General features: G+C 48.4%; 1 protein-coding gene across 1 annotated transcript in view; it reads left to right on the forward strand.

Moving 5' to 3' along the window:
• NOTCH2 (notch receptor 2) overlaps positions 1-23665 on the forward strand; it is an 82926-nt gene extending 59261 nt beyond the window's left edge. The window contains exons 19-33 of the mRNA XM_053984758.1: positions 1672-1825; positions 2750-2934; positions 3750-3882; positions 6453-6698; positions 8715-8827; positions 9352-9881; positions 10622-10969; positions 11219-11361; positions 12133-12343; positions 12953-13049; positions 13552-13720; positions 17945-18246; positions 18581-18728; positions 18979-19076; positions 19997-23665. Coding sequence (XP_053840733.1) covers positions 1672-1825; positions 2750-2934; positions 3750-3882; positions 6453-6698; positions 8715-8827; positions 9352-9881; positions 10622-10969; positions 11219-11361; positions 12133-12343; positions 12953-13049; positions 13552-13720; positions 17945-18246; positions 18581-18728; positions 18979-19076; positions 19997-21337 — 4218 coding nt within the window. The 3' untranslated portion in view covers positions 21338-23665. The remainder of the gene's footprint in view (positions 1-1671; positions 1826-2749; positions 2935-3749; positions 3883-6452; positions 6699-8714; positions 8828-9351; positions 9882-10621; positions 10970-11218; positions 11362-12132; positions 12344-12952; positions 13050-13551; positions 13721-17944; positions 18247-18580; positions 18729-18978; positions 19077-19996) is intronic.
• Positions 23666-25629: the final 1964 nt, after the last annotated feature.

The following is a 25629-nucleotide window of genomic DNA, read 5'->3' on the forward strand; positions in this document are numbered from 1 at the left end:
TGCTGCCATTAAAAAAAAAAAAAAAAAAAGGAGAATTTCTTAAATTGCTGGAAAACAGTGCAATTTTGTAAGAATTTTGCAGCTCTCTTTCATGCCAACATGTCTTTGTAAAGCAGTGAGTGTCAGAAAGAAGCATTTCGGTGGCAGTGGGGGAGGTGCTTTTTCAGAAGTATGTTGCTAGACATTAAATTGTCAGGTCTGCTTCTAGGTATTGCTAATGGAGGAAGTGAATGCAAAGTAATGAAGTGATAGAAAAAAGCAACCCCTCTGCTACCCTAATTATGCATTCTGGGCACACCACTTAAACCTTATTGGGAGAATTAGCATTGAGAGTGATCGTGAAGTACTGTGAAGCTCAGTAGTTCCTCTTCTGTTACGTTTGCTTTGTTTTTACTGGAGAAAAGGATTAATGTTCCTTTCCCCAAATTAAACACTGTGCATTCTCAGAAGGTCTGCTTTGTGTTCAGAGAAGCTTGGTTGTAATGTATTACCCATTTTATACAAGGAACCAGAACTTTCTAAATTTAGATGAGTACTACTCAAAGCTGTATTGGGGAGATTTATAGATTACAGCTACACTGTAGTTCTTGTCTTAGTGGTAAACTGGCTTGACCTAATTAGCAAAGCTAAATAAGCAGCACAAAATCAGACAATGATTCATAAGTTTTAGAATTTGCATGCAAAACAGTCAGCTACTCATTACAAATGCAGAAGCAAGAGGCTCGGTGTTTTTTCTTCTTCACGCTCAACTACATGTGATAAAACTTAATTCCAAGTTTCCTTTTGGTTGCCTGTGAAAGCACAGATTTTTTTTTTTTTTTTTACTTTAATCTTTGTGAGGAGGCAGTTTGCATCTGAAAAGCAGAACTTTCTGCAATTGAAATTGCATTTTACAGCCAAAATTTGGTGCTACTCACTTTAAAAACCTCACTCTTCCCCTCAAGTCAGCTTGAAATCAATCAAATAGCTGTATTAATTTGAAGATGAAATGCTTAAAAAGGAAATGATGGTTAGTGGCTAGTTGATATTACAACAGACAGTTATTTTGGGTCTTCACTTCCATATGGTGATTTAGTGAGTTTTAGACTCTTTGTTTCTATATGAGAAATCAAGAAAAGCAATATACTTTGGCCCATCCTCAGTTCACAAAACTGTTGTGGGGTTTCAGTTGAATCTTGGAAGACATAAAAAGGCAGAGGGAACATAGTGCAGCAAGTGGGGCCAAAAGGAGGTATGGTGAGCTAATGATAGAAAGGGAAAGTGTGGATCAAAATGTGGAACACATCTGTCATCCTCAGAAAGCAGTGAAGATGGGGGCAGTTAGGGAGAATAGCTGGGAGCCTCCTGCTAACGTGGAACTAGAAAGCTAGTCCGAGATAAAACCCAATTTTCTCAAACTGAGCCAGTCAAAGATCCAACTTCATGGTGAGGTGTGAGGATTTTGAAATAATGCTGCCATCTGGGGTTTATTCCTCTATACACTTGCACTTTCCCAGGCACACGAGACTGTCAGTAAAGTACCTGGCTTAGCTTGGGAAGGACCGTCCTGCTCTTCCAGGTGCCACAGGGAACCCGTATTGCAGAACTCCCGTTCCTTGCATCTTGAACTTGTTCTCTGAGTGCTGTTTCTCCTGCGTCTGCCATGTTTCACGGGGGTTGTTTGCTCTGCAGTCTCTCGTGGATCTGTGCAGCAAGTCTCCCTGTAAGAACAAAGGCACGTGTGTGCAGACCCTGGCCCAGACTCGGTGTGTGTGCCCGCCCGGCTGGACCGGCGCCTACTGCGACGTGCCCAACGTCTCGTGCCAGGTGGCAGCTTCACAGAGAGGTAAATCAGCATCCTCTGTGCTTCAGCCTTCAGCATCTCCTTCCCCCCTGCACCTGTGCACAGCCCAGAGAGCTTTGCCTCTAGCTGGTCGCTTCTCAAGTAAAAATGCTCTCTGCCAAGGGTGTGTTTGGCAGTCAAGACTTCCTCGATTCCCCCCGTCACAAAAATATCAGAAAGGAAGAATTAAATATTATGTGAGGTCGCAGAGTTTCAGTAGTACCGTTTCACACGGACTGCCTTTTTGGAAAATGCATCGGCTCTTCATGCTAAACCTCAGGTTTCTGCTAAACCCCAGGCAGGCCAGGTTTAAGACATGGCCTTCTACAAGAAAGGCATCTTGGAACTCATAAGTATTTTTGTAGAGAATACTGATTACTGAGTGCACTATTTAGCCTTATAGGTTGTACCATGGCCCCTCAAAGTAGTAATTTTCTACTTCAGATGATGTATATGTAAAAGATTTGGTTTTTGAGGGAATTTTGTCTGGCAACATGGCTTGTAGCCCCAGGCAGATGGGCACTGTCATGCCACTTTTGTCCAGGAAATCCAGACGAGCAGATTCAGTGTCAAAGGAGAAAGGTGTCAAGCTCCCATAGTTTTTGGGGACATTCTAGGTACAAACACTGAACCTTTGTAGAGCAGCAATAGCGTTTCAGATATGAATTTACCAGCCAGTGCTAAAGTAACACAGCTGTACAAATTGTGCCGGTGTTGAACCCAGTGATCCAAAGAGGACAGAGCAGTGGCTTTGTTTGTAAGCCAGTTTTGGTTTTGATCCACTGTAATTTAAGGAGTAACTTTTCAATTTTAAACTTGCAACGTTTCAATTTGTTGGGCCTACCCATATCCATTCCTGTGTGAGCTACCCGCGCCGGCAGCAAGCGCATTTTATGTGTTTGCTCACTTGATTTAACTCTGCTTCAGGAGTCCCTGTGGACCAGCTGTGCCAGCACTCTGGTCACTGCCTCAACGTGGGGAACACCCACCACTGCCAGTGCCAGGTGGGTTACACGGGCAGCTACTGCGAGGTGCAGCTGGATGAGTGTGACTCCAGCCCTTGCCAGAACGGAGCCACCTGCCGGGACCACCTGGGCGGATACCAGTGCGAGGTAAGCCGGGGCTTTGCTGGGAAGAGGGGAGAACACCTAGGGCACAGTGAAACAAAGGCATCAGAGGAAGTCAGAAACACCTGCAAGTGGTAAAGTACCTTCAAAGAGGGGATAAAAGCAGCCTGCACCTGGAAGGAATTTTTAATTTGGCTGTAGCAAAAACGGTGCTCCTGAGAGGTTTTTAAGAATGAATTAAGAGGTGTGGTTGGAAGGAGCTGTGGTTGATGAGCGTTGCACTCTTTGTGTCATTGGAGAGGGGGTTCTTATCTGGAAAGGCTTTTTGCCTGAGATGTGGTTTATATTAAAATATTTGTAAAGTGTGTTAAAGGAATATTGTATTTTCCCTGTTGGATGGGCAAAGTATCCCTTGCCTCCCAGGGTGGGAAATGCTTTCCACTGCTCTCTGTTTCCTAACGCTGATGCAGAGAGCAGCGTAGGCTATGAGATTGCTGTATATCAGCCTCCCTAAGCTTTTTGGAATGGTAGAACACCTTGGAAGCCCATGTCCAGAGGGAAAGGATGAGTTTTATCTAAACCTTAAGCCAAAACTACTAAGCCAGTTTCAGTGCTGGAGGGTATCAGCATTTGATGTGCTCTGTTTTGCAGCAATCTAATCACTTGAATTCAGATTTGCAGTGCCCTGTTACGTGTCACAGGTCGAGCTGTGTGTTTAAGCTGCTGGCTGTGCAATCCTCGAAGTTGTTCAGCTACAAAGGCACTCCTAACCTGCCCCACTGAGGGCTCCTCTGTGGGTGTTAGCCTCTCTGAGATATCTGCTGAAGACAGACCACTGACCCTCCTTTCTGTGCCGGCAGTGTGTGGCTGGATACCAGGGTGTCAACTGCGAGTATGAGGTGGATGAGTGCCAGTTCCAGCCCTGCCAGAACGGAGGGACCTGCATCGACCTGGTCAATCACTTCAAGTGCTCCTGCCCACCAGGAACTCGGGGTAGGAAGCTCAGCAATTAAGTGAATGTTACAAGAGGGGAATTTTCCTCTCTGACTGCTGGTTTCATGAGACACAGTTTAAAGGGAATGCATTCTGTTCTTTGAAGAATGTTCCCAAAGTACACTGGATCCCTTGGGATACATATTTTCTCTTTAAAAATAAATGCTGCTTTTTTTCCTCCCTTTTAATTTTTTTTCTTTTAAAGGAATAGGTCGTGGCAGTGTCCCTTGGGAATGTATGAGCCATCTTTGGCAATGTGTATGCGTGAGATTGCTGTTAAGGTCTCTCCCAAACCTATCTGTTTTGACACAGTAAATCCAAAGTTTCTTTTTGGCTGAGGTGCTATGAAATAAGTAGGAAACTTTTTTAGCTCTTGCACAACTTCCAATGTCCTATACTTGCTTAAATTTTTGCCCTTCGTCGTCCTCTGTCCTGGAGTCTTTTGTGGAAAAGAAGTTGAGTGCCTCCAGGCTACCCTAAACTATTTCAATATATTTGACTTTTTTGATTAAAAGCTCCTTAGGGGGAAAAAAGTTGAAAAATTAAAAAAAAAAGAAAAAAAAAGTAGTCCACAGTTTATATCACTAGTTTTCAGTAAGCATGATTCCACAGCCTGTTTATTGTCAAGTTTCTTAAAACCTAGCTTTCCCTTTTATATCTTGCCTATGAACCTGGCTTCTACCTTTGAAAATATTCAGAATTTAACATTTTAACCCATCAGTAAATGCTTTCTCACTTTATGTTCTTTTTTAAGCTTATTTCTCAAGTCAGTTAAAAATTTTACATTGCCCTGAACTTTTTCTTTCTGAAGTGTGTCATCTCAATGTTGGCAAAATCTTCAGATGTCAGATAGAACTAAATTCTTGTTTCATAAAGTAAATTTAAGTACAGTTATAAAATAATATATTTGCCTCTTGCCTTTGCATATCACCAGTTCATTCACTTAAGTGTGGCTCTCAGCACATCTCCCCACCCTGGATAAATGTTTATTTAATTTTAAATCATTTCAGTACCAATTCTTCATGTATTGTTCTTAATATTATTCTTCAATTAAAAAAAAAAGTGCAATAAAACAAAAGCAGAAACAAACCTGCTTTTTTAGGTCTCTACATCCAAGAATGTATTTAGGTACCAGTATCTGCGTTGCCAGAATTTCTGTATTCCACTAAATCGCCCACCATCCTTTGAGAGGTTCTGACTGTACTGCTTTTAATCCTTCAATCTTTCTTTGTTTTTCTTTGTTGAGATGGATTACTTTCTGGATGTGACAGTTTTGTGGGTTTTTTTGTTTGTTTGTTTTGTTTTGTTTTCCTTTTTTTTTTTTTTTTTTTTTTGTAAATGAAAGGAACTGGAGGAGACTTGATACAATTATTTAGGATAGTAAAACTTAGCTTTTGTCCCTTGCCCAGTTTGCAATTAGTACTTCACTGATGTCAGTATAAGCATCCTCCATATTTGGGTGAAGGATTTTACTTGCTCTGGTTGGAACAACAGCAATAAACTTGCTCAGCTTCCTCTCTCTGCCCTTGTACAGTGAAAGCAGAACCAGCACCAGACCTTGTCCCTTGAAAGGAAATCCCACAGGGAGGAGAAGAAATTGCCCTCCCTGGCTGCTGGTGGGGGTTTGCTGTAAGTCCCCAGAAGCCAGACTGGAGAAATCAGTGTTTTATCACAGCTGCTTTTTTTGTTGGTTTGCTGTTGCTTATTTTAATGCTGTTGCTACAAATGCTCTTTGCCCAGTTCCAGGGTAGCCTGGTGGCAGCTTGTGGCCTGTCAAGGCCAGCACAGGGCTGCCAGGCTCTGCTGGGTCTCAGGGCTAAATCAAGTGCATCTTTTTTTGAGCTTGGTTTGGTTTTGTGTTTTTAATTACACCCTTAAATTAAGTCAAGTATGAAAGCTGCCAAATATCAGCACAGCCTAGCGTTGAGGACAGCCTGGATGTAAAACACATGTACCCTAAGCCTGCTCTGAAGCTGGCTGTCTGCAGAGGGTGTGGAATGTGTTAAACTGGGATCTTTACCTGCTTATTTCAGGGACTGTGTGTGACATGGCCTTAAAACTTGATAAGCAGTGCAGGTGATGCCTGAAGAGGCTCCCTGGAGCAGAGGCTGGGCAGAATTAAAGGACTAAAGTAGGGATTTATTAAAAGGCCTTCAAAGGACACACTTTGGGCAGCACAAGAGCCCGGCTGTGGTTACACCCAAGATGGACCCCAGGTCAGGAGTTTTCACACTTTTATAGGTTTTGGTCCATTTCCATATTGGGGTTAGTTGTCCAATTCCAGCTCCAGGTGATGCAATCCCATCCTCCCAGTCTGCTCTCCTCAATTCCCTGTTGTTTGCACTTTTTGGGCCTGAAGCTGCAGCGGTGTCCTTGGTTCTGGGGCTGGAAAAGGATTGCTGTGTGTGCCTGAACTGCGAGGAGAACTCGCCAACACTTCATATGAAGCTCAGAGTTACACACTAATGCAGTAGAGAATCTGGAAAACATGAAAGCTCAAACTTAAGGCATCATAGGAAAGGCAGCCACAGCACGGTGTCCCCAAGCTGTCCCTCTTTCCTGTGTCGCAGGCCGCTTCTGTGAGGAGAACGTGGATGACTGCGTCTCGGACTCGGGAGTTCCCCGCTGCTTCAACGGGGGGCAGTGCATTGACCAGGTCGGGGGCTACAGCTGCCTCTGTCCCCAGGGCTTTGCAGGAGAGCGCTGCGAGGGGGACATCAACGAGTGCCTCTCCAACCCCTGCAACCCTCGAGGGAGCCTGGACTGTGTCCAGCTGACAAATGATTATCGGTGCATCTGCCGTAGTGCTTTCACTGGTGAGTAGTATAAACATGCTTCCCATTATTTCGTGGCAGTATCTTGAGAAATGGTGGTTCTGTCCCTTCCTGGCAGTGCTGTTATCTACCCGCTTCTCTTCACAATGCCTGATTGTTTCCCTACAACATGGTTCCATTTTTAAACTGCTCTTTCTTTTAAAACTTCTAAGAAATTTGGCTTCCAGAGCTGTCTCAAATGAAGGAATCTCCTGAGATGCTTGGCTTCCAGGACTTCTCTTTCCTTGTGGTACTTTTCTTGCCTTCATAATTTCACATTTCTTGAAAGTGTAACAGTTCATGTGTCAGCTTATCTGTGACTTCTCCTTTTGCAAAGCAGCCACGTGCATTTTCTCTATAAATCAGTGTTATGGCATCATAATTTACATTTGGCCTCCTTTTCTACTCCTTGCTGCCTTTCCTCCTTGCACTGGTTACATGGTCAGGATGGAGTATTCTATGCAGAGACGGGCTGTACATTCCTAGCTTGGTGATCCTTCCACAATCCAACTTTGAATCACAACTTTGCAAGAACTTCACACTGTGCAGACTTATGTCTCACTCTCTCTAGACCTCCTCTTTGTTAGTATTGCTGCTATTCTGCTTTCTGCCTCCCACTGGGCTTAAGTTTGGTCTAATAGTCTCCAGATGTGTCTTAACTTTCAGCTTTCCATTTTCCATGTCAGTTTAACTTCTTATGCATTCAGTTTTCCTCCGTTAAAACCTTGCACTTTCCCTACTTACCAGTCACTTTTCCTGCATGCTTTACCAGCAGTTTTTACTCTTTTTCTTGAAATTTAGAGATGCTGTGATTTTCCACTAAATTTGTGAGTTTCAGATGCAAAGAAATCACAAAGATATATGTTTGAAGACTTCACATAGTAGCTTTTGAATGCATTACTTATCCTGCCAAAAGAAGTTCCTGAAAGAGTGATGTATGAGGGAAGTGGAGCTGGTGGGACACTGGTGCAGGCCACCAGATGGGTTTATTTTAAGCCTGTCTGTTAAGGTTGCCTTTATGAATTATGCCTCATGTGGCTTCTGACCCTCATGGAAGGGTTGCTGGATCTTGTGCTGCGGGGAGTGCAGGCCTGCTGCACCCCAGGAGGAGCAGAGAGAGCTGCTGTGTCTCAGACATGAAGTCTGTCTGGAAATGTTAGGCACAAAGGGGGAACATGCTTCCTCCTCTGGCTGTCTGTCTTCTCCACATTCCCCACTGACCCTTCTGCCTGGGAGGGGACAGGGTGGCTTTGCTGTGGTCTGTGACTGGTGGGGTGCCAGAACTCTGTGGGCCATCCTGCCCTGTCTGCTCCTGTCTGGAGACTTCTATTAATATTTTCCTAGGGGGTCCAAGTCATGCTGAGATCATCCCCAACTTTTAGAAGTTTGGTGTCAGCTTGACTCTGGGAGTTGCTGCAAAGCATGTGAGTGCAGTAAGATCTCTGTCTGGCGGATCAGTCTGAGGAGACTCTGCGTGGTTCTCCTGTTCACTCATGGTACATCTGGTCCTGAGGGTTGTTCCTTCATGTTACAGTGTGATTTGCCATTGGACTCATTAAGCATCTTCCAAAAAGTAAAGAAGTCTTAGGAACCCCCAAACTGGTGTGGTACGTCACTCTGTGCCTGGCTGACCTGGGGATGACAACAGCACCATTCTGTCTTTGTGCTGTGTTGTGTGTGTTCTTGAGGAGGCAGACGTGGTCAGCTGCATCCAAATGCACCTTGTGGATTCTGGGGCTGTGCCTTCCTCTTTACTGCTTAGGCAGCCACGTGGAGACCACACCTTATCCAAAGGGATGCTCCCTCCAAAAAGGTCTCACTGGGGAGACCACACCTTATCCAAAGGGATGCTCCCTCCAAGAAGGTCTCACTGGGGAGACCACACCTTATCCAAAGGGATGCTCCCTCCAGAAAGAGTGCTCAGCTTGCCGGTTATTGGCGGGCGTGTTTTGTGTGGTGATGCTTTCTGCAGTGATCACACCCAGTCTCTCTGCTCTCTCTCGCTGTGCTCCGTGCCAGGCCGTCACTGTGAGAGCGTCATCGACGTGTGTCCCCGGAAGCCGTGCCAGAACGGCGGCACCTGCGCTGTGGCCAGCAACATGCCCGATGGCTTCATCTGCCAGTGCCCCCCGGTAAGCTCGCGCTGCACGGCCTGCCCCAGCTCCAGAGCCCTCTGCCTGGGCTCTCCCTGCTCCACTGCCGGTGAAGACTGGGCGCTCTTTGCCGACATCCCTTAGTTTATCTGCTCAGTGGGGAAACCCAGGGCTTCCAGCTGCCCCAGGAGAGTGATGCTGCCTGTTGCTACCCCAAACAAGTATGGTGTTCAAGTGTCACAGCTGGCTTTTTTTGTCTTAAGTCTAGCATTAAATTACATTAACTTAATTAAATTTTTTTTTTGCAGTCCTGTGTTTTCTGTGCTTGCTGCATGCTTCCCCTTGTTTGTGGCTCTTCTAGGCTGTTTTCAAAACATAACAGAGCCTTATGATTTCCTAGCTTATCCATGAGGTTAGGTCCAGAAAGTCACGGCTCCTACAGTGAGGCTATAAGAGTTACAGGGGAGAAAGGATTTGCACATATCACCTTGCCTCCAGCCCTCAGAGTGTTGAAGAATATGTTTGTGACACTGATTGTTTTGCCTTTTTTTTCCACCCCATAGGGTTATTCTGGAGCAAAATGTGAGTTCAGCAGCCACAGCACCTGTGGACAAGTGAAATGCAAGAAGGGGGAGCAGTGCATCCAGACGTCTTCTGGTCCGCGGTGCTATTGCCCCAAGCTGTCTGTGGGAGAGGAATGCCAGACACACCCAGGCTGTGCCAGTGCCCCCTGCCAGAATGGGGGCAGCTGCCACCCTCATTCTCAGCCTCCTTACTATTACTGCCAGTGCCCTATTCACACCCAGGGCAGCCACTGTGAGCAGCCCGTAACTTTCAGCCCGGAGCCTCGAAAATGCCTGGATTTCCAGTGTGCAGAAAAAGCCAGGGATGGCTACTGTGATGAAGACTGTAACACCCATGCGTGCCAGTGGGATGGAGGCGACTGCTCCCTGACAGTGGAGGATCCTTGGGCCAACTGCTCCTCCTCCCTGCCCTGCTGGATGTTTTTCAATGGACAGTGTGATGAGTTCTGCAACACGCCCGAGTGCCTGTTTGACAACTTTGAGTGTCAGCAAAATAGCAGGACGTGCAAGTAAGGCTCGATGCTGAGAATGTTTTCTCCGTGTGACTAACATAGCTCCTGCCTGTTGCTCCCTTCTCTTGCAGTGTTTCTCTTGCTATCCTTGCTGAAAGCCTGGCATCCAGCAGTTTCTGCTGCTTTGTGTACTTCTTGTCTATTTTTGGAATTTGCGTGCTGTGCGCTAAGTCGATAACCTGAGCAATGGTAATGTGTTAACCTTCTTGATGCATGTGCCCTGCTTTCCCTGGAAGTGTAAATAGGAGGCATTTTGCTTTGTCCTAGGTTTTAAGTGTGCTGCCTGCTATCCTGAATTTTGTTCCATACCAGAAATACTTGTATTTTAATCCCAGCTGTGTTTGCTGCCTCTGAACATGTTTTCTAGCTTGTTTGTAGTGGCACTTCTTTCTCTTCAGTTATTTTTGACAAATGCTAACGGCTTTGCAGTGATGATTCTCCTTCGGTGAGGCAAGAGGTGTTAGTATCTTAGCAAACAGAATAAGCAGTTCTCTTACACTGTTACCAGAATTAAATAATAGGTTCTTGGGCTGTGCTGTGCTTCCTATTTTCGCCCTCTCAGGCTGCAAGCTTACAGGGTAAGCTGGGTAGTATTTCTTCTCCCGATACCCTGATTATGAGCGTTGTCTTACCTCAAACGATGCCGAAGAGCGTAAGACCCGGGCCCCTAGAGTGCAGGTGTGCTGTGCAGAGCACGTCAGCGCCGTGTGCTGCCCATAAGCCTCTCCCTGCTCCAGGTATGACAAGTACTGTGCAGATCACTACGCAGACGGGCGCTGCGACCAGGGCTGCAACAGCGAGGAGTGCGGCTGGGACGGCCTGGACTGCGCCGGCGACAAGGCTGAGAAGCTGGCAGAGGGCACCCTGATCATCGTGGTCCTGATGCCCCCTGACGAGCTGCTGGGGGACGTCCGCAGCTTCCTGCGCACCCTGGGAACGCTCCTGCACACCAATCTGAGGATTAAGCTGGACTCTCAGGGAAACCCCATGGTGTTCCCGTACTACGGGGAGAAATCGGCAGCGCGGAGCCGTCGGTCGCTCGTGGTGGTTCGCAAGCACAGAGAGCTGGAGCAAGAGGTCATTGGGTGAGTGGATCCCTCTGTCTCCCTCTGGCCTGGTTGTGCTGGTAGCTCTTGCTTGCAGTTGTGTGGGGCTTTCTAGACTTTCTAGGGCTGTAGGCTGTTTTTTCAAATGGGAAAATGCACCGCTATTGCAACTGCCCAGTTCGGCGCTGGGGTAGAAAGATTAAGGTAAAACACTGCTGCAGTTTGACCTACTGCTTTGGCATGAGTTTCTGTCACTGACTGCTGTGCCCTCTTACTGTGTCTCTGCAGCACCAAGGTGTTCCTGGAGATCGACAACCGCCAGTGTGCAGAGGACTCAGAGCAATGCTTTCACAACACAGAAGCTGCTGCAGCTCTCTTAGCTGCTCAGGCCATCAAGGGCATGTTGCCCTATCCTTTTGTGTCTGTCCAAAGTGAGTAATTGGAGAGGAAAAGTTGCTTATTGAGGGAGGCAGTCATCAAACTTGGGCTTGCAAAATACTCAGATTATTGATCACCATCCTCTTGTGTCTTGCTGTTCAGTATGGTTTCTGGGAGGTAATTTGTTTGTCCCCAGTTATAGGAGTATGTTTGTGCAAAGTTCACAGAGGGGGTGTCTGGTTAGTAAGGCAGGACATTTATTTAGTCACTTTAATACTTGTAGAATCAGTAATCTCTCATGCTACAGCACTGCAGTGGTGATCTCCACGCTAAAACCATTCATGTGCTTTAAGCCATGAATTCAATGGAAAAGGTGCCATTTAGAGAGAAAGGCTGGGAGGCATTCCTCATTCCAGACCACCAGATGTTTTCTCCTCTGGCAATATGTAATCTCTTTGTTTTCTGCTCCATCTCCCTCAGTCTGAGGCTCAGCTGTTTTAGGCTGGCATTATTGCTTTTCCTAGTTGGGTCATTCTTGTATCTTCATGTAGATCAGCTCTCTCTATGCCAAGTAAGCGTGGCTGGAGGAAGGAGCAAGATCTTTGATTCAGGAGCCATGTACACTAAAAAATACTTGGAGAAACCAGACCAAGGGAAGTCAAAACGAAGTGATATGTACTTACAGCAGTCTCAGTGGAGCCTAAACTCTGTAGAGACAATATGCTCCCTGTGGGAAGGACTGTGCTGAGAAAAGAAGAGTCTGTAGGTTGAAGATTGTTGTCTCCACTTTGTTAATCACACTGTGTTTTAAATGGAATTTTTAGGTGAGCCCTTGTTACCACCAAAGACCCAGCTGCTTTACCTGCTTGCTGTGGCAGCTTTGATCATCCTGCTGATCCTTCTCCTGGGTGTGATGATGGCCAAGCGCAAGCGCAAGCACGGCTCTCTGTGGCTCCCAGAGGGCTTCATCCTGCGCAGGGATCCCAGCAACCACAAACGCAGAGAGCCCGTTGGGGAGGATGCTGTTGGACTCAAGTAAGTTTGCATTTAGGCCACTGACATTGTGTTTATTAGTGGCTCGAGGATTTTGAGAATGTGGCTGAAATATGTTTCATCAAAGGCAGTTAACTCCTTAGAGGAAGCTTCCTTTTAAACTAGAACTTCTTAGGCTATTCCTATAAATTTAAAAACATCTGGTTTGGACAGAAGAATTTTAATTAACTGTAATGTATAAAATGCCAGCAAGGAATCTTTTGTTTGGTTTTCTGACACTGAGCAGTATAGATCAGCAGCCAGGCACTGTTTGCCTAATTTTCTCCTGGAATAGGTGAGACATTTTTAGGTTGATAGATGACAACAAACTTCTAATATCTCTAGCTCAATGCATCAAAAATGTGACTCATAAGTAATGGAAAGTTTCAAAAGTTTTATGCAGTTTTGGCTTTTCACTGAATTAAACAACTTTGCAGTTCTTAGTGCATTTAATGCCACTATTGGCTGCCTGAAATTTGTGATTTCTTGATTCCTCTGTTTGCAAGCTACCAAACTTACAAGCACCCCTTTGTTAGTCTCTGCAGGGTAGTGTAAGTAGCAGCAGTAGCACCTGCTCAGGCTGCAAAGTGATATTTTCTCCTTGTTTGTCAGAAATCTGTCAGTCCAGATACCAGAGGGTAACCTGGCCGAGCCTGGGACGACTGAGCACTGGGCAGGTGATGGTGGACCTCAGCCAAAGAGAGCTAAGGTAGGGAGCTCCAAGACTTAAATACCACCTGAAACTTGTTGGTGAGACAAGCATCTGCATTACCTTCCCTTGCTCAAAACCCCCCTTGGCCTAGGGATTGGTAATATGTTATTAATGGTGTCTGAGGAGCAAATCCTCAGGTTAACACTGCCACCATGGGCTGGTGGAGAAAGTCAGTGCCTTCTGTTTCAGTGTCCCCTCCCTTCAGCAGCAAAAGGGACAAGAAGGTTAATGTCATGTCTTGCAGTTCAGGCCTGATAATGTGTGGTGGGAATATGAAAGCTGAGAATGCCAAGCAGAAGTAAATGGAGACCACCGTTAACTTGAAAGAAAACAACCCCCCCCTAAAACAACAAGAGAGCAAACAAAAAACCAAAACACAACAAAAATCCCCACCCAAACCCTGAGAAACCCCACCAAAACTAAGAACACCCCAAGAACTTCAAGTGTCTCTGGCCACTTGATGGGTATTTTGAAGCAGCTGCTTGTGTGCTGTGCTCAGGCTGAGGACCAGGCCTTGCTGCCAGAAGGGGACGAGCAGATTGACCAGCGCCAGTGGACACAGCAGCACCTGGAGGCAGCAGATGTCTGTGGCAGCACCTCCCTGGCCCTCACACCTCCTCAGGCAGACCAAGAAGTGGATGTTCTGGATGTCAACGTCAGAGGGCCAGGTCAGTACTCAGTGTCTCTGTGTCCTACCAGCCTCCTCTGTCGCCCGTGGCTGGGGCTGCGAATGCTACAAATTAAATGGAGTATGCAGGAACACCAGCAGGAATTTTATGGTGCTCGAGGAAAGCACAGTGTGCGCTTCTGAAAAGAAAAGCTGGAAAGGTTAAACCATGGTCTGTAGCACATGGAATATCGTGGAGCCAGGAGGAAAAGTTCACTTAGCAAGAACCTGTAGAATCTCATTTATAACAGTATGTGCCTAAGTGATATTTGTCAGCAATTTTGAATGCTTAATTGTGCTGGAAATAACCCCCAGCTTCTCCAGTTGGTTCACTGCAGATATCTGTGCCAGACTTTTCTAGGGGCCAACTTAGCAGATTCTGTACCTGAGGTGTCTGTTACCAGTTGAGGAAGCGAGGATGGCCTTTTCCTGAATGAGATGACTTTTTGGCAGACAGTCTATCCTCATTAGCAGTGTGTGAAGTGTCTGTCCTGAACAGAGCGAGCAATGCAGCAAGATTGTTCATTATTTTTTTTTTATTCCCTGATTTATATCTTCAGCTTATGATGATCAAGTAATTGAATTTATAACAGAACTGTGGACTTTGAAGGTTTATTTAACATGCAGGCAGGTTTCCTCTCTCTCAGTTTCAAATGACTAGATGCCCTGGGAACCCTCTCCTGCTTTTTATGAGTGTAGTACTAAAGCTGTATACGCTGGTAAGGGGCTGGGTGGGTCATCTGGTAATAACTGGTCTCTGGGCTCTGAGAGGAGACAGTTGACCAAGAACTTTATTCTGGTTGGAAGAGCTGCAAACATGGCTCTTGTTCATATGCAGAGAGGTGATGCTGATAATATTGCTGCAATTCCTTTTTCTACTGCATTTTGTGGGAATATTTCCATGCAATTTAAGGATGACTGGACCCATTCTCTCAGTTCCTTTCTATTGTCTTTTCTGCTCATTGACCCGTTAGCTCTCCTAAATGCAAAGGGAAGGAGAGATTTTTGTGTAACGAGTGTGAGAACATAAACCATCAGTTTCTGCCAAATTTAAGCTTTTATTTATTTCCCCTATTGAAATTTCGAGTTGTGTGGCAGGGTAAAAGCTTTCCAAGTGCAGGCAATAATGTTCTTAAGACTCCAGACTGCTTATTTTCATGTTCACCCAAAGCTTTGTCCAACAACAGCAATGAAATTATACTGACCTGTGAGTTGTTTTCCTGCCATCCAGATACAATTGTGAAGCTTGCAGCAAGCTGCTGTAAGTTATTTCTCTCTGTGGCATCAGAAGCAAGCAGCTGTCAGGGGCAGGAGTAATTTTAAAAGTCTGAGAGATATTGGACTAATGGGTTAGTAAGGAGGGGTGGGATTCCTCACAGTTAATGTGGCTGTTTCTCTGCCCTGGCCACCCTCGCTTTTGCAGGCAGATGGAAAAAAATGGGCTCTTCTGAGAGGTAGTTCCCCTCTGTCCCAAGAAGTCTGAAAACTGGATGGTTCACAGCCCAGTGATGCTTTGCTGCCCCTAATTAATTACAAAGGGTGTTCAGGCTGACTGACTGGAGTGCAGGTGTCTGGGCTGGAGCCACCTGAAGCCGGGTGAGTTAGATCCTGGCTGCAGGTGCAGGTTGAACAGCAGAGATCTCTTCTTCAGAGGGGAGAAACATCTCGTTGTACCAAGGGTTTGTGCCCTCTCTTAACCCACCACCTTCTGCAGTCTCTCAAATTTAGGGGGATCCAAGATCTCCAGTGTCTTCCAGAAGCATTGCCTAGAGATTTTTTTCTGTGGGTTCCTTGTATCCCAGTTTTCAGTGCCTTGTGCCTGACCTTCAGGAGTACCTGTCTAGTGAACTCCTGACTTTACTACCTCACTCTGCATTTTACATGTACTCAGGGGCTGTCCTGCTGAAAGACAGAAAACAGAAGAGTTTTTAGAAAATGCTGCCACCACCTTTGTCTCCTCATGCTATTCTTTTGCTGTGTCCCCCAGAGCAGTGAGGACATTCTTTTCACTGGAGTTATTGTGAGTGTGTAACCAGGGTAATGCAATTATAGGCATAACTGGTAACACCACCTATAATTAAAATTGATGAACTGTCTCTATTATATGCCCCTCTTTTTCTCAGTTACTGAAACTTCAGTGGTTTAGACTGGAATTTTCCATGCTGGGTGTCTGCCTCTAGCTGGATGCTTTTGGGTTCTTTTCCAGCTCTTTGAGAGAACAAGCTGGAAGGAGGAAAAAAGACATTGTGTCCACAGCTTTTTTTTTTTTCTCTAGTAGTCCATCAAGCACTTACTTTCGACTGTCTAGCTGGATGTGCTTTTGCTAGCCTCATAAAACCAGCTGTGTGTGGCCAACTTGCAAGGCTCTGAAAAGAGCTGCACGTACCTGAGAAACTCTGTGGAGGGTGGCAGCTAATTATTCCAGGGATTTAATGCTGTGCTGTCCCAGTGGAGAAGCTAGGCACGAAGATCCAGGATAACTGCAATGATTGAGCAAGCCAGACCTATCCTGTGAGTGGTTTTTCCCAGAGCTGTGGTGCTGGAGGAAAGGCAAGCTCCTTTCTGTGCCCTGTCTCTCTGCTCTTTGTGTTGTGGCAGTACGGAGGAGACCACAGCCTGACTGGAATACTGAGGAGTGTTCATTTGGGACAAGGGAGCAGAGCCAGCAGTGGGAGGGAGAAGCACAAAGGGGAGGTATAGCTTTGGAGAGCAGCAGAGAAGGGTCTTCAGACAGAACTGGATCGTGGAACTGAACCCGTGCCCATACATTAACACTTTGCTGCTGTCCGTCCAAATCCTGGGAAAGGAGCAGGGTGGAAGGGAGCCTGTGTGTCCCATGGTGGGGAGCCACTAGGAGGAGCGTGCAGGCTGCTGGAGCCGGGGCAGAGCCTGCTCCTCCAGTGCCCCTGCTGGAACCTAGATTTCTAGAAAGTTTTGAGGCTGTCCTAAAGCAGAGAGCCAGGAAGACTCAGTGATCAGAAGCTGGGAATGGGAGCAGGGCATTAGAGCTGTGTGTTATTCCAGTAGGAGATATCACCTTGTTTATGTGCACAGAACCCCAGTTTGGCTTTGTGCTCTGTGATAGAGAGCTGTGCAGGTAGAGAAGCTGTTGTTTGTCCCCTGCTTGCCCATGGGATAAATCAGGTACTTGCTGAAAAAATTGTCTTGTATTTCTGCTGGCGGGCTCCAGTGGAGCGATTAGCAGAGTGAGGTTCCCTTCTGACATCTCAGTCCCTCTTGCTTTCCAGGTGCCTCTGAAGGATGTGCAGGGAAGCAGTAAAATCAGCAAGGAAGCCTCACTGTCTGCAGCTGCAGTTTTGAGGTTTTAGGGAATGTCACGTAACGTTCAGAGGCTGCTGGAACTGAAGCACTCAGCAATTTTATGCATTGCTGAAAATATATGGAGATGTTTTAAATCTTAATTATCCTGCATCAAGGAGGGTATAACAAGGGTGAAAAATCAGCAGCATGAGGTAGTCTTCCTGCACTGTCCTCTCCGATTGGCAGAGAGGGAGATTCATCAGAGGGAGATAAGTTAAATTAGAAGTTTGTAGGAGCCTTTCTCCTTCCACTGACAATGCAGGGATCCTGGATGGATGAGTGTGACTCTAGCCTTTGTGGACATCCCATCACTGGAGGCTTGAGAAGAGTAAGATCAGTATTTCCCAAAGTACTCAGACTGTGTGAGAGTATTCATCCTGGGGCATTTGTCAGCTTTGAGTGCTTGACTGTCACAACTTCAGGATCCTTCTCGTGGTAACCATGCTATAGATTTGAAGGCTTTTGTCTGCATTTCACTTCAGGTTAATATCTGAAGCAAATGTCAGCTATGTCACCAATAATCAGTGGCTAGTTGTTGAATAATTTCTCCTTCAGCTGTTTCTCTTCCTCAGGGATGTGATTAGAACATCCGTACGAACAGTTACACTGAGTGGTCAAGTTACTTCGATTCTTCTAGCCTTTGCTTCTTTCAGCTAGCCTTTACTTTTTGTGGAAGTTTTTTTTTGTTTTATGATGATCTTAGTCTTTAGAGGAATATCTTAAGTTCTGTTGTGTTTGCAGTAGGTTACTCATGCTTGGAAGGAAGACAGCTCGCTAACTGTGGGGCTTTAAGAGGTGTGGGTTAAAGCAACTGGAGGGATTGTCTGTAGCTCAGGGGAGAAGGGTTGTAGGAAGCTTTCCATGCCTTTGCCAGGTTACTGTATCCCCATCTCCCCCTCTGCAGATGGCTGCACTCCGCTGATGTTGGCATCTCTGCGTGCGGGCGGCTCCGACATCAGCGAGGATGATGAGGACGGGGAAGACTCCTCAGCAAACATCATCACGGATCTGATCTACCAGGGGGCCAACCTGCAGGCGCAGACAGACCGCACCGGGGAGATGGCTCTGCACCTGGCAGCCCGATACTCCAGAGCCGACGCTGCCAAGCGGCTCCTGGATGCCGGGGCCGATGCCAACGCTCGGGACAACATGGGACGGACCCCTCTGCACGCAGCCGTGGCTGCTGACGCCCAGGGCGTCTTCCAGGTGTGGCCACTGGAGAGCTCTGTCTTTATATGAGCCTGTCCAAGCTGAGTTCTGTTCACTCACAACTCTCATGCCTTCCACAGTGTGGTGGTGAGGCAGAGCTATTTTACATCCAGTTTCCTCGGGTATTCACAGCTTGAAGAGCTCAGCATGCATAAATCGTCTGGCATGTATTTATTTGCTCCGTTTGCCGCTGTCACCTGCTTTCTGAGTCCTTGCATTTCAGTGCTCAGGCTGCTTTGTAAAATTGTAAAATTTCTCTTGAGAATCTGCCAAATCCTCAGTTTTGGTATGTAGTGGTATTGAAAAACATCCATCTTCCCCTGTTGTCCAGATCCTGATCCGTAACAGAGTGACAGACTTGGATGCTCGGATGAATGATGGGACGACCCCGTTAATTCTGGCTGCACGTCTGGCTGTGGAAGGGATGGTGGCTGAGCTCATTAACTGCCAGGCTGATGTGAACGCCGTGGATGACCACGGTAATGTGAACACTATGTGCCAGGCTGGGCAAATATTTGCCACGGTGTGAGCAGGGAGGGGTGGGTTCTGCTCTCCCAGAGTGGAAGCTCTTCATGAGTTCTGTAGCTAAATCACACACTGGGCTCTCCTGCAAAGTCCTCCAGTGGTAATAAACTACAGGTCGCTGCACAGTGGTTTGGTTAAACAATCCCGGAGGAGAAGTAAAACAGCTCCTTGGTTTGTTGCTGACGTTGTTGTGTTTCCCTGCAGGTAAATCTGCTCTTCACTGGGCTGCTGCTGTCAACAATGTGGAAGCAACACTAGTGCTGCTGAAAAATGGAGCCAACAGAGACATGCAGGATAACAAGGTACAGTGTGGCAGTGCTCAGCAAGCCTGTGCTTCCTATCTCAAAGCTTCTCTTCACTGTTGCTAGTGAACTAAGTTCAGATTTTCTTAACTGGGTGCTCAGTGCAGGTCTTCCAAACCCGGAGTGTGACTGGAGCTCTCCCCAGGTGCTGAGTGTCTTACAGGGTTTCTGATATGGGAGAGCAGTTCTCTTCCTCGCTTGGGCAAGTGCTGGGTATCAGTGGTGTCCTGCTTTCCCTGCAGGGAAGGAATGTGAGAGACAGTCAGTGGTGTGTGAGAGCAGCACGTGACGTGCTGCTGCTGTCAAACAGCTGGATTCCAGTTAGCAGACAGAAAAATACCCGATGGCACAGCAGCAGTGGTGTCCTGTGACATTTCCAGGGATCTCAATGCAGGGTGGAGATGGGGGACAAGCCCCTCTGTTTGACAGACTGTCTGCACTGTGCAGATGTTCTGTAGCTTCACTGTTAGTTTTTGCTGTGTCTTAGTCCTTGATTTATCTCCTCTGCCTAAAGCATCTTTTTTGGATTATTATGTATGGCTCAGTGGATTTTAGAGCCACCAACAAGCTCCAGTTCCTTACTGGGCTGTTTTAGCCTTTTGTGTCTTTCCCTCATAGGAGGCAATAGGAGAAAGGCACCAGGTGCTTTCATGGTTCCTCCAATGATCTAGGGCAGAGCAGTGCCCTTCCTGGTGGGAAAGTTCAGCCTGTGCTCCGCTGCTGTCTATGAAATTATCTGTAATCTGCCTTTTTCCGTGGGCAGCTCTCAGGGTGGGTGGCTCTTGGAGGCTGTTAATGTGACACTGCATTATGCAGTGCTTGCCAGTCTGCCACACCATAAGGGATTGTGAGTTGTAAATCAGTCCCCCCACACTGAAGCTGCTGAAATATTTACTCTCCGTCAATTTTAAACTTTCCAGGAGGAGACTCCACTCTTCCTTGCTGCTCGGGAAGGCAGCTTTGAAGCCGCAAAAATCTTGCTGGATCATTTTGCCAACCGAGACATCACGGACCACATGGACCGGCTGCCCCGGGACGTGGCCCAGGACCGGATGCACCACGACATCGTGCAGCTCCTCAACGAGTACAACGTGGCCCACAGCCCTGCCGGGCACCCCGGGGCCATGCTGAACTCTGCCCTCTCCCCAGTCATCTGTGGCCCCAACAGGTCCTTCCTCAACCTGAAACACGCGTCGCTAAGCAAGAAGTCACGAAAACCGAATGCCAAAGGCATGCCCACCAGCCTCACCAAAGATGCAAAGAGGAGAAGGAAGAAGTCCCTCAGTGAGGGCAAAGGGCAGTTTTCAGAGAGCTCCGTGACCCTGTCACCGGTGGATTCCCTGGAGTCTCCCCATGCTTTTGCATCTGAACCGACCTCTTCTCCTGTGATGCCGTCACCGGGGGTGCTGCACTCGTCGCCCAGCTCGCTGCTGACGGCTCCGTCGGTGCAGGCTGCGCACACCATGTCCTTCTCCAACCTCCACGAGATGCAGCCCCTGGGGCGCGGGTCCAGCACGGTGCTCCCGTCCGTCAGCCAGCTGCTCTCGCAGCACAGAACCACCCCTCCCAACAGCGGGCTCGGCAGGCTGCGGCCAGGCAACGTCTCCAGCGAGTGGATGAACCGCATGGAGGTCAACGAGTCCCAGTACAACGAGATGTTTGGCATGGTGCCCCAGGTGATGCATTCCCACCCCAGCGTTTCTCAGCAGAGTGGCTTGGTTCAAGCGGACGCGAAGCACCTGGGGGTGTCCAGGGAGTCTTTGCCCCCCATCATGACTTTCCAGCTGGTTCCCAAGGGCAGCATAAACCAGCAAGCACTGCCACAGCAGGCCCAGTCAAACTGCGCTCAGAACATGGCTGGCCCTCTTAGCTCCATGTACCAGATCCCAGATCTAGCCCAGCTGCCCAGCGCCTCGTTCTCCATGGCTGCCATCCCTCAGCAGGACGGCCAGGTGGCTCAGACGGTCCTCCCGGCCTACCACCAGTTCCAGAGCTCGATGGGCAAGTACCCCACGCCTCCCTCCCAGCACAGCTGCTACTCCTCGGCCACAGAACGGACTCCTAGCCACAACCGGCACTTACAAGGGGAGCACCCGTACCTGACTCCGTCGCCCGAATCTCCAGACCAGTGGTCAAGCTCTTCCCCACACTCTGCCTCTGACTGGTCTGACGTGGCAACCAGTCCCAGTAACAACCAGCGCGGGCCAGCGGCCGCCCACATGACGGAGCAGCAGCGGAACAACATGCAGGTGTACGCCTGAAGGCTGCCCACGGTGCAGCCCGACTAAAGCGGACTCCAGAACTCATGAAGGTCTTCCAGGATGGAAATGAAGAACCATTTTAGTATCCAAGAGTCTTAATGAGCCCCGGATGTTCTTTCGTTGGAGGGACTGTGGTCGCTGTAGACTTGTATGCTTTCATGCTAAATGTAGAAGCTGGTGATGGAGAAGACCAGCTGGGTCGCTTCTGACCAACTGGACGTGACTGCTGTCTGCACTGGGTTCTCCAGTCTGCTTTTAAACACGTTCCACCGTTGCTTTGGGGAGACAGCTCTTCAGCTTAATACATCTTGTGGTCATTTCTCCAGAAATTTAGCCAAAACCAGCTTTGTATCCTTATTTTGTTACTCCTCCTGTTACCCATGTAACCTCTCTCTGAAGCACCTTCTACTAGTTCTCGAGTTCAAGTTGCCTTGTCTCGACACAGCTCAGAGCTGCACCCACATTCCCAGCCCTGCCCCTTCCCTTGTCCACTCTCGCTCAGCAAGCGAGCTGGACCTCCCAAAACCACCTGCAGGTCAAGTGACGCCTCCTGTCGCGCAGCTTCACCCTTTCCTCTTCAGGAGTCTTTGCCTTGTAGAGACCCACTAACACCCCTTAGCGTTCTCACTGCCTGCTCCCCAGGTATTATGAGATTATATATACATATAGTCTTTTTAGGTTGTTTGTTTTGTTATTTTCCCCTCCCGAAAACGCTGGTCTGGCCTGGTCTTCCCACCACGGCGGCCCGTGGGCCCATCTCTTCCCCGAGACACCCCTGACCATTTCGACACACTACCCTCCCCGTGCCCCTGTCCTGCCAGGAGTGTCCATGACTGCCTCCATGGGCTCCCATGCCAGAAGAGATGCACTGCAACTGATACAGGCCTTTTGGGATGAGCGCGAGTGTTTCAAAAACTGGTAACACAAGCTCCCAGCGTTCTTGCACAGTAGTCCCCTCCCCTCCATCCAAGGGTGGCTGTGTGTCCTGTCCTCCAGATACCATATGCTGCCTCCTTATGGTATTATCAACAAGCGTCAAACGTGGTTACGTGTTTGCGGTGCGTGCCCTTCTGCGTCAGGAACCACGTCCAGCCCTTTGAAAAGTGTCTCTGTTGCTGCAGCCCTGGGTCAGAGCTGCCTTGTCTTCCCCTCGCAGCGCACGGAGGCCGGAGCACCGACTGCCCAGCGGGCCTCCAGGAGCTGGGCTGTGGCAGCAGACCAAATAGCCCAGAAACCATTGCCTCCTGCAGCTTGGTGCACAGGCTCGGGGCTGTCCTCTGCTCTCAGCTCCAGCATGAGTGGAGATCTCCCAGCCGAGGTGGCCCGCGTGCTCTGTGGGACAGTAGGGCCGCTCGTGCCGCGGCTGCCCCGATAGTTTTGCAGCTGTGGAAGCCAGCTGTCGTGACCTTAGGCAAACAGCCGCTCTTTCTACTTTGTCCGCAAGAGCAGCGCTTCTCCGAAGGGCTCCGGACCAGCCAGCAGACGAAGTGAACATTTGTGGGGATGGTTTGCTCCTACCTCTTCAGGGGAGTGCTGCAGACACGTCTTCCAAAGAGCTCGGGGGGCCGGCTGCTGCCAAAGGACTGAAGGCCGCTCCCCTGCGAGCAGGCCATCCAACACCCTACCGTGTACAGTATTGTCTCTGGTGTTCCTTTCCATTCTAATCACGAGTCAAAATTGCTTTTCTTCTTCTCTTTTTTTTTTTTTTTTTTTTTTCCCCAATTCCACTCAATGGTACATGAAGGCAGGGCCTCAGGAGGAGCTGGTTCCCGGGGCCGTCGCTTTGGGCTGAAGTTTTGAGCTGTGTGTGAAGTTCCCGCTTTTCACGGCACACACAGCGTTCCCCGGCACGCTCGCTGCAGCGCGGCCGCTGGAGTTCAGCTGCAGCTGACTCAGACCTCCGGGGGGTCTGTCCAGGTACACGTTTCACTGCAAATAATGAAGTGTTGCTACATCGATGCTAAAGAAACAAAGGGCTTTTGCTCGTTAGCTCCAAATAACCAAGTGCCTTTTTATATATGTGGCTACCTTTTACAAGATGAGTGCTTTCTGTGGAATGAAGCAGGTTCCATGCCTGGCTGTTAATATGATGGCCCTCTGCCTTTCTTTTATTTTTTTTTTTTTAACTACTTGTAAAGATAATATCTCCTTAAGGTGGTATTTTATCTCGTAAGTTGTAGAGTAACCATTCACACAGCAGCATTTTCCTATATTAATAATGGAAAATATTTGCTTATTTTTACATTTTTTATAAAAGTCTTTTATGAAAATAGTTGCTGCCAAATGTATAAGCAATTTTTATCCCCAGAATAAAAAGTATGTGCCCAGTCTCTGTGTGCTGCCGTTTTCATTTTGTTTTCCTGGCTGCCTGTGGCACAGCCACGGGCTTATAAATGAGTCAGGGCTGCTCTGTCTCAGCACCACATGAACCCCACCACTTAGCTCCACCCAAGGGAGCTGCAAGCAGCCTGGTGTGGGTGTAGCAGATGGAATTTTGGGTCTCTTGGTTAGCTGAGAAGGGGGCAGTGACCAGCAGGCAAGCAGCTGGGCATAGTGGGAAGGATGGGGAGGGACTGGGATGGGTCCTTTCCTGGGCACTTCGGGTAAGAGCTCTTGCTTGCCTGTGGGAGCCAGGGAAGGCTTTTAGGCAGGTGGTGAGCGAGCAGTGGGCAGTGGGCAGTGGGGCTGTGGATTCACTCGCTCTCTCAGGTGCTGCTTGCTTCCCTTGGCTGTTTCCTGTCCTTCCAGTAGGGAAGAGGACCCTCATCTACCCTGGAGCTGGGGCTGCCTCCCTGGCTTTGTCTCAGCAGTTGATGCCTGGAATCCTTAAGGGTGGAGCAACCCCCTAAAATCATCGAGTCCAACCTTTAACCTGGCACTGCTGTGTTCACCCCTCAACCATGTCCCCAAATGCCACATACAGATGTTTTTGGAGCATTCCAGGGATGGTGATTCCACATCTTTCTGGGCAGCCTTGATCCCATGCCTAACTGCCCTTTCATTGACAAAATTTTCACTCGTATCCTACCTAAACCTCCCCTGGTGCAACTTGAAGCCATTTCCTCTCATCCTTGTTGTTTCTTACCTGGGAGAAGAGACCAACCTCCACCTGTCTACTGCCTCCCTTCAGGTTGTTGTGAAGAGTGATAGAGTCCCCCCTGAGCCACCATTTCTCCAGACTAAGAGCATGAAGATGTGTGATTCTCCAGCCTCTGAAGCAGGGAATCACCACTCCTCTGGGCCGGTCTCATGCTTGAAGAGCTTGGCTTGAGCAATCAGAAAACAAACTGTCAATAGCTGCTGAGCTGTGTTTGGAGCACAGAGGTGCCACTGAAGCCTTGGGCTCCACCGGTGCTCACCTGGCTGCTCTCCAGCTCTTGCTGTGGGCTCTGATGGAGCCAGTAGCTGAATTACGATGCTGAGCTGGGGTAAAGTTGCTGGGGGCATTTTAAGGGTTTAATATTCAAACAGGGCAGCTCCTTTATCCCCTGGTAGAGCCAGCTGGGCGAGTCCAAACCTCCGGGAGGCATTCATCCATGTTCTCCCACAGCTTGCACATCTGTGCCAAAGTTTAGCGAGCTCTGCCGAGCCCCTGGCGCAGCAGCATCGAGCTCACTGGTGCTCAGGCTGAGACTTGAAGCTGTGTCTCCTCGGGGCTGCTCGTGCCTCCTCCCCGGCCTGGGATGGCCAGGGGCTTGTGAAAACTTGCTGTGTTGCATCCAAACTGAACCATCCAGGCAGGAGCTGCCGTGTCCCTTATCTAACTGAGGAGTAGTGGAGGAGCCTCAGGCTCTTTGGGGGAGCTTTTTCACTGTTTTTCCACAAATCAAGGGTGGAGTCCTCTTTTCTGGGGAGTTGCTATGTTTGCAGAGTTTTGCCATTGATCAGGGCAGCTGATGTGTGGCAGGTTGTTTCTTTCAGAACTGATAGCAGGCAGCAGCTGTGTTTGGACACGAGAAGGTTTCACCCCTTGGATCCCAGAGGACGCCTAGCAAGCAGCAGCAGCTCTATCACACTGTGTGGGTGAAGGAGAGAGGTCTGATCCTCCTCCCTGCCCAGGGTAGAAGCCAGACCTGCCTCTGCACGCCAGCAGGGAGCTGCTCCCTGTGGGAGTAGCAGCGTTCACCGGCTGCGTGTTTCAGCAAATGCTGCTGCAGAGGAGAGCCCACGGCAGATCCCGTGGCTTGAGCCTGACAGCAAGCTCTCCATGTGGGGGGAAGCAGGGCTCAGCCCTGGGCCTGGATCCTCTGCAGGTAGCTGCCTCCTTCCCACTGCCTCCACCAAGGGTTTTG

This window comes from Vidua macroura, chromosome 9 (assembly GCF_024509145.1).
Source record: "Vidua macroura isolate BioBank_ID:100142 chromosome 9, ASM2450914v1, whole genome shotgun sequence".
In the NCBI taxonomy this organism is placed as follows: domain Eukaryota; kingdom Metazoa; phylum Chordata; class Aves; order Passeriformes; family Viduidae; genus Vidua; species Vidua macroura.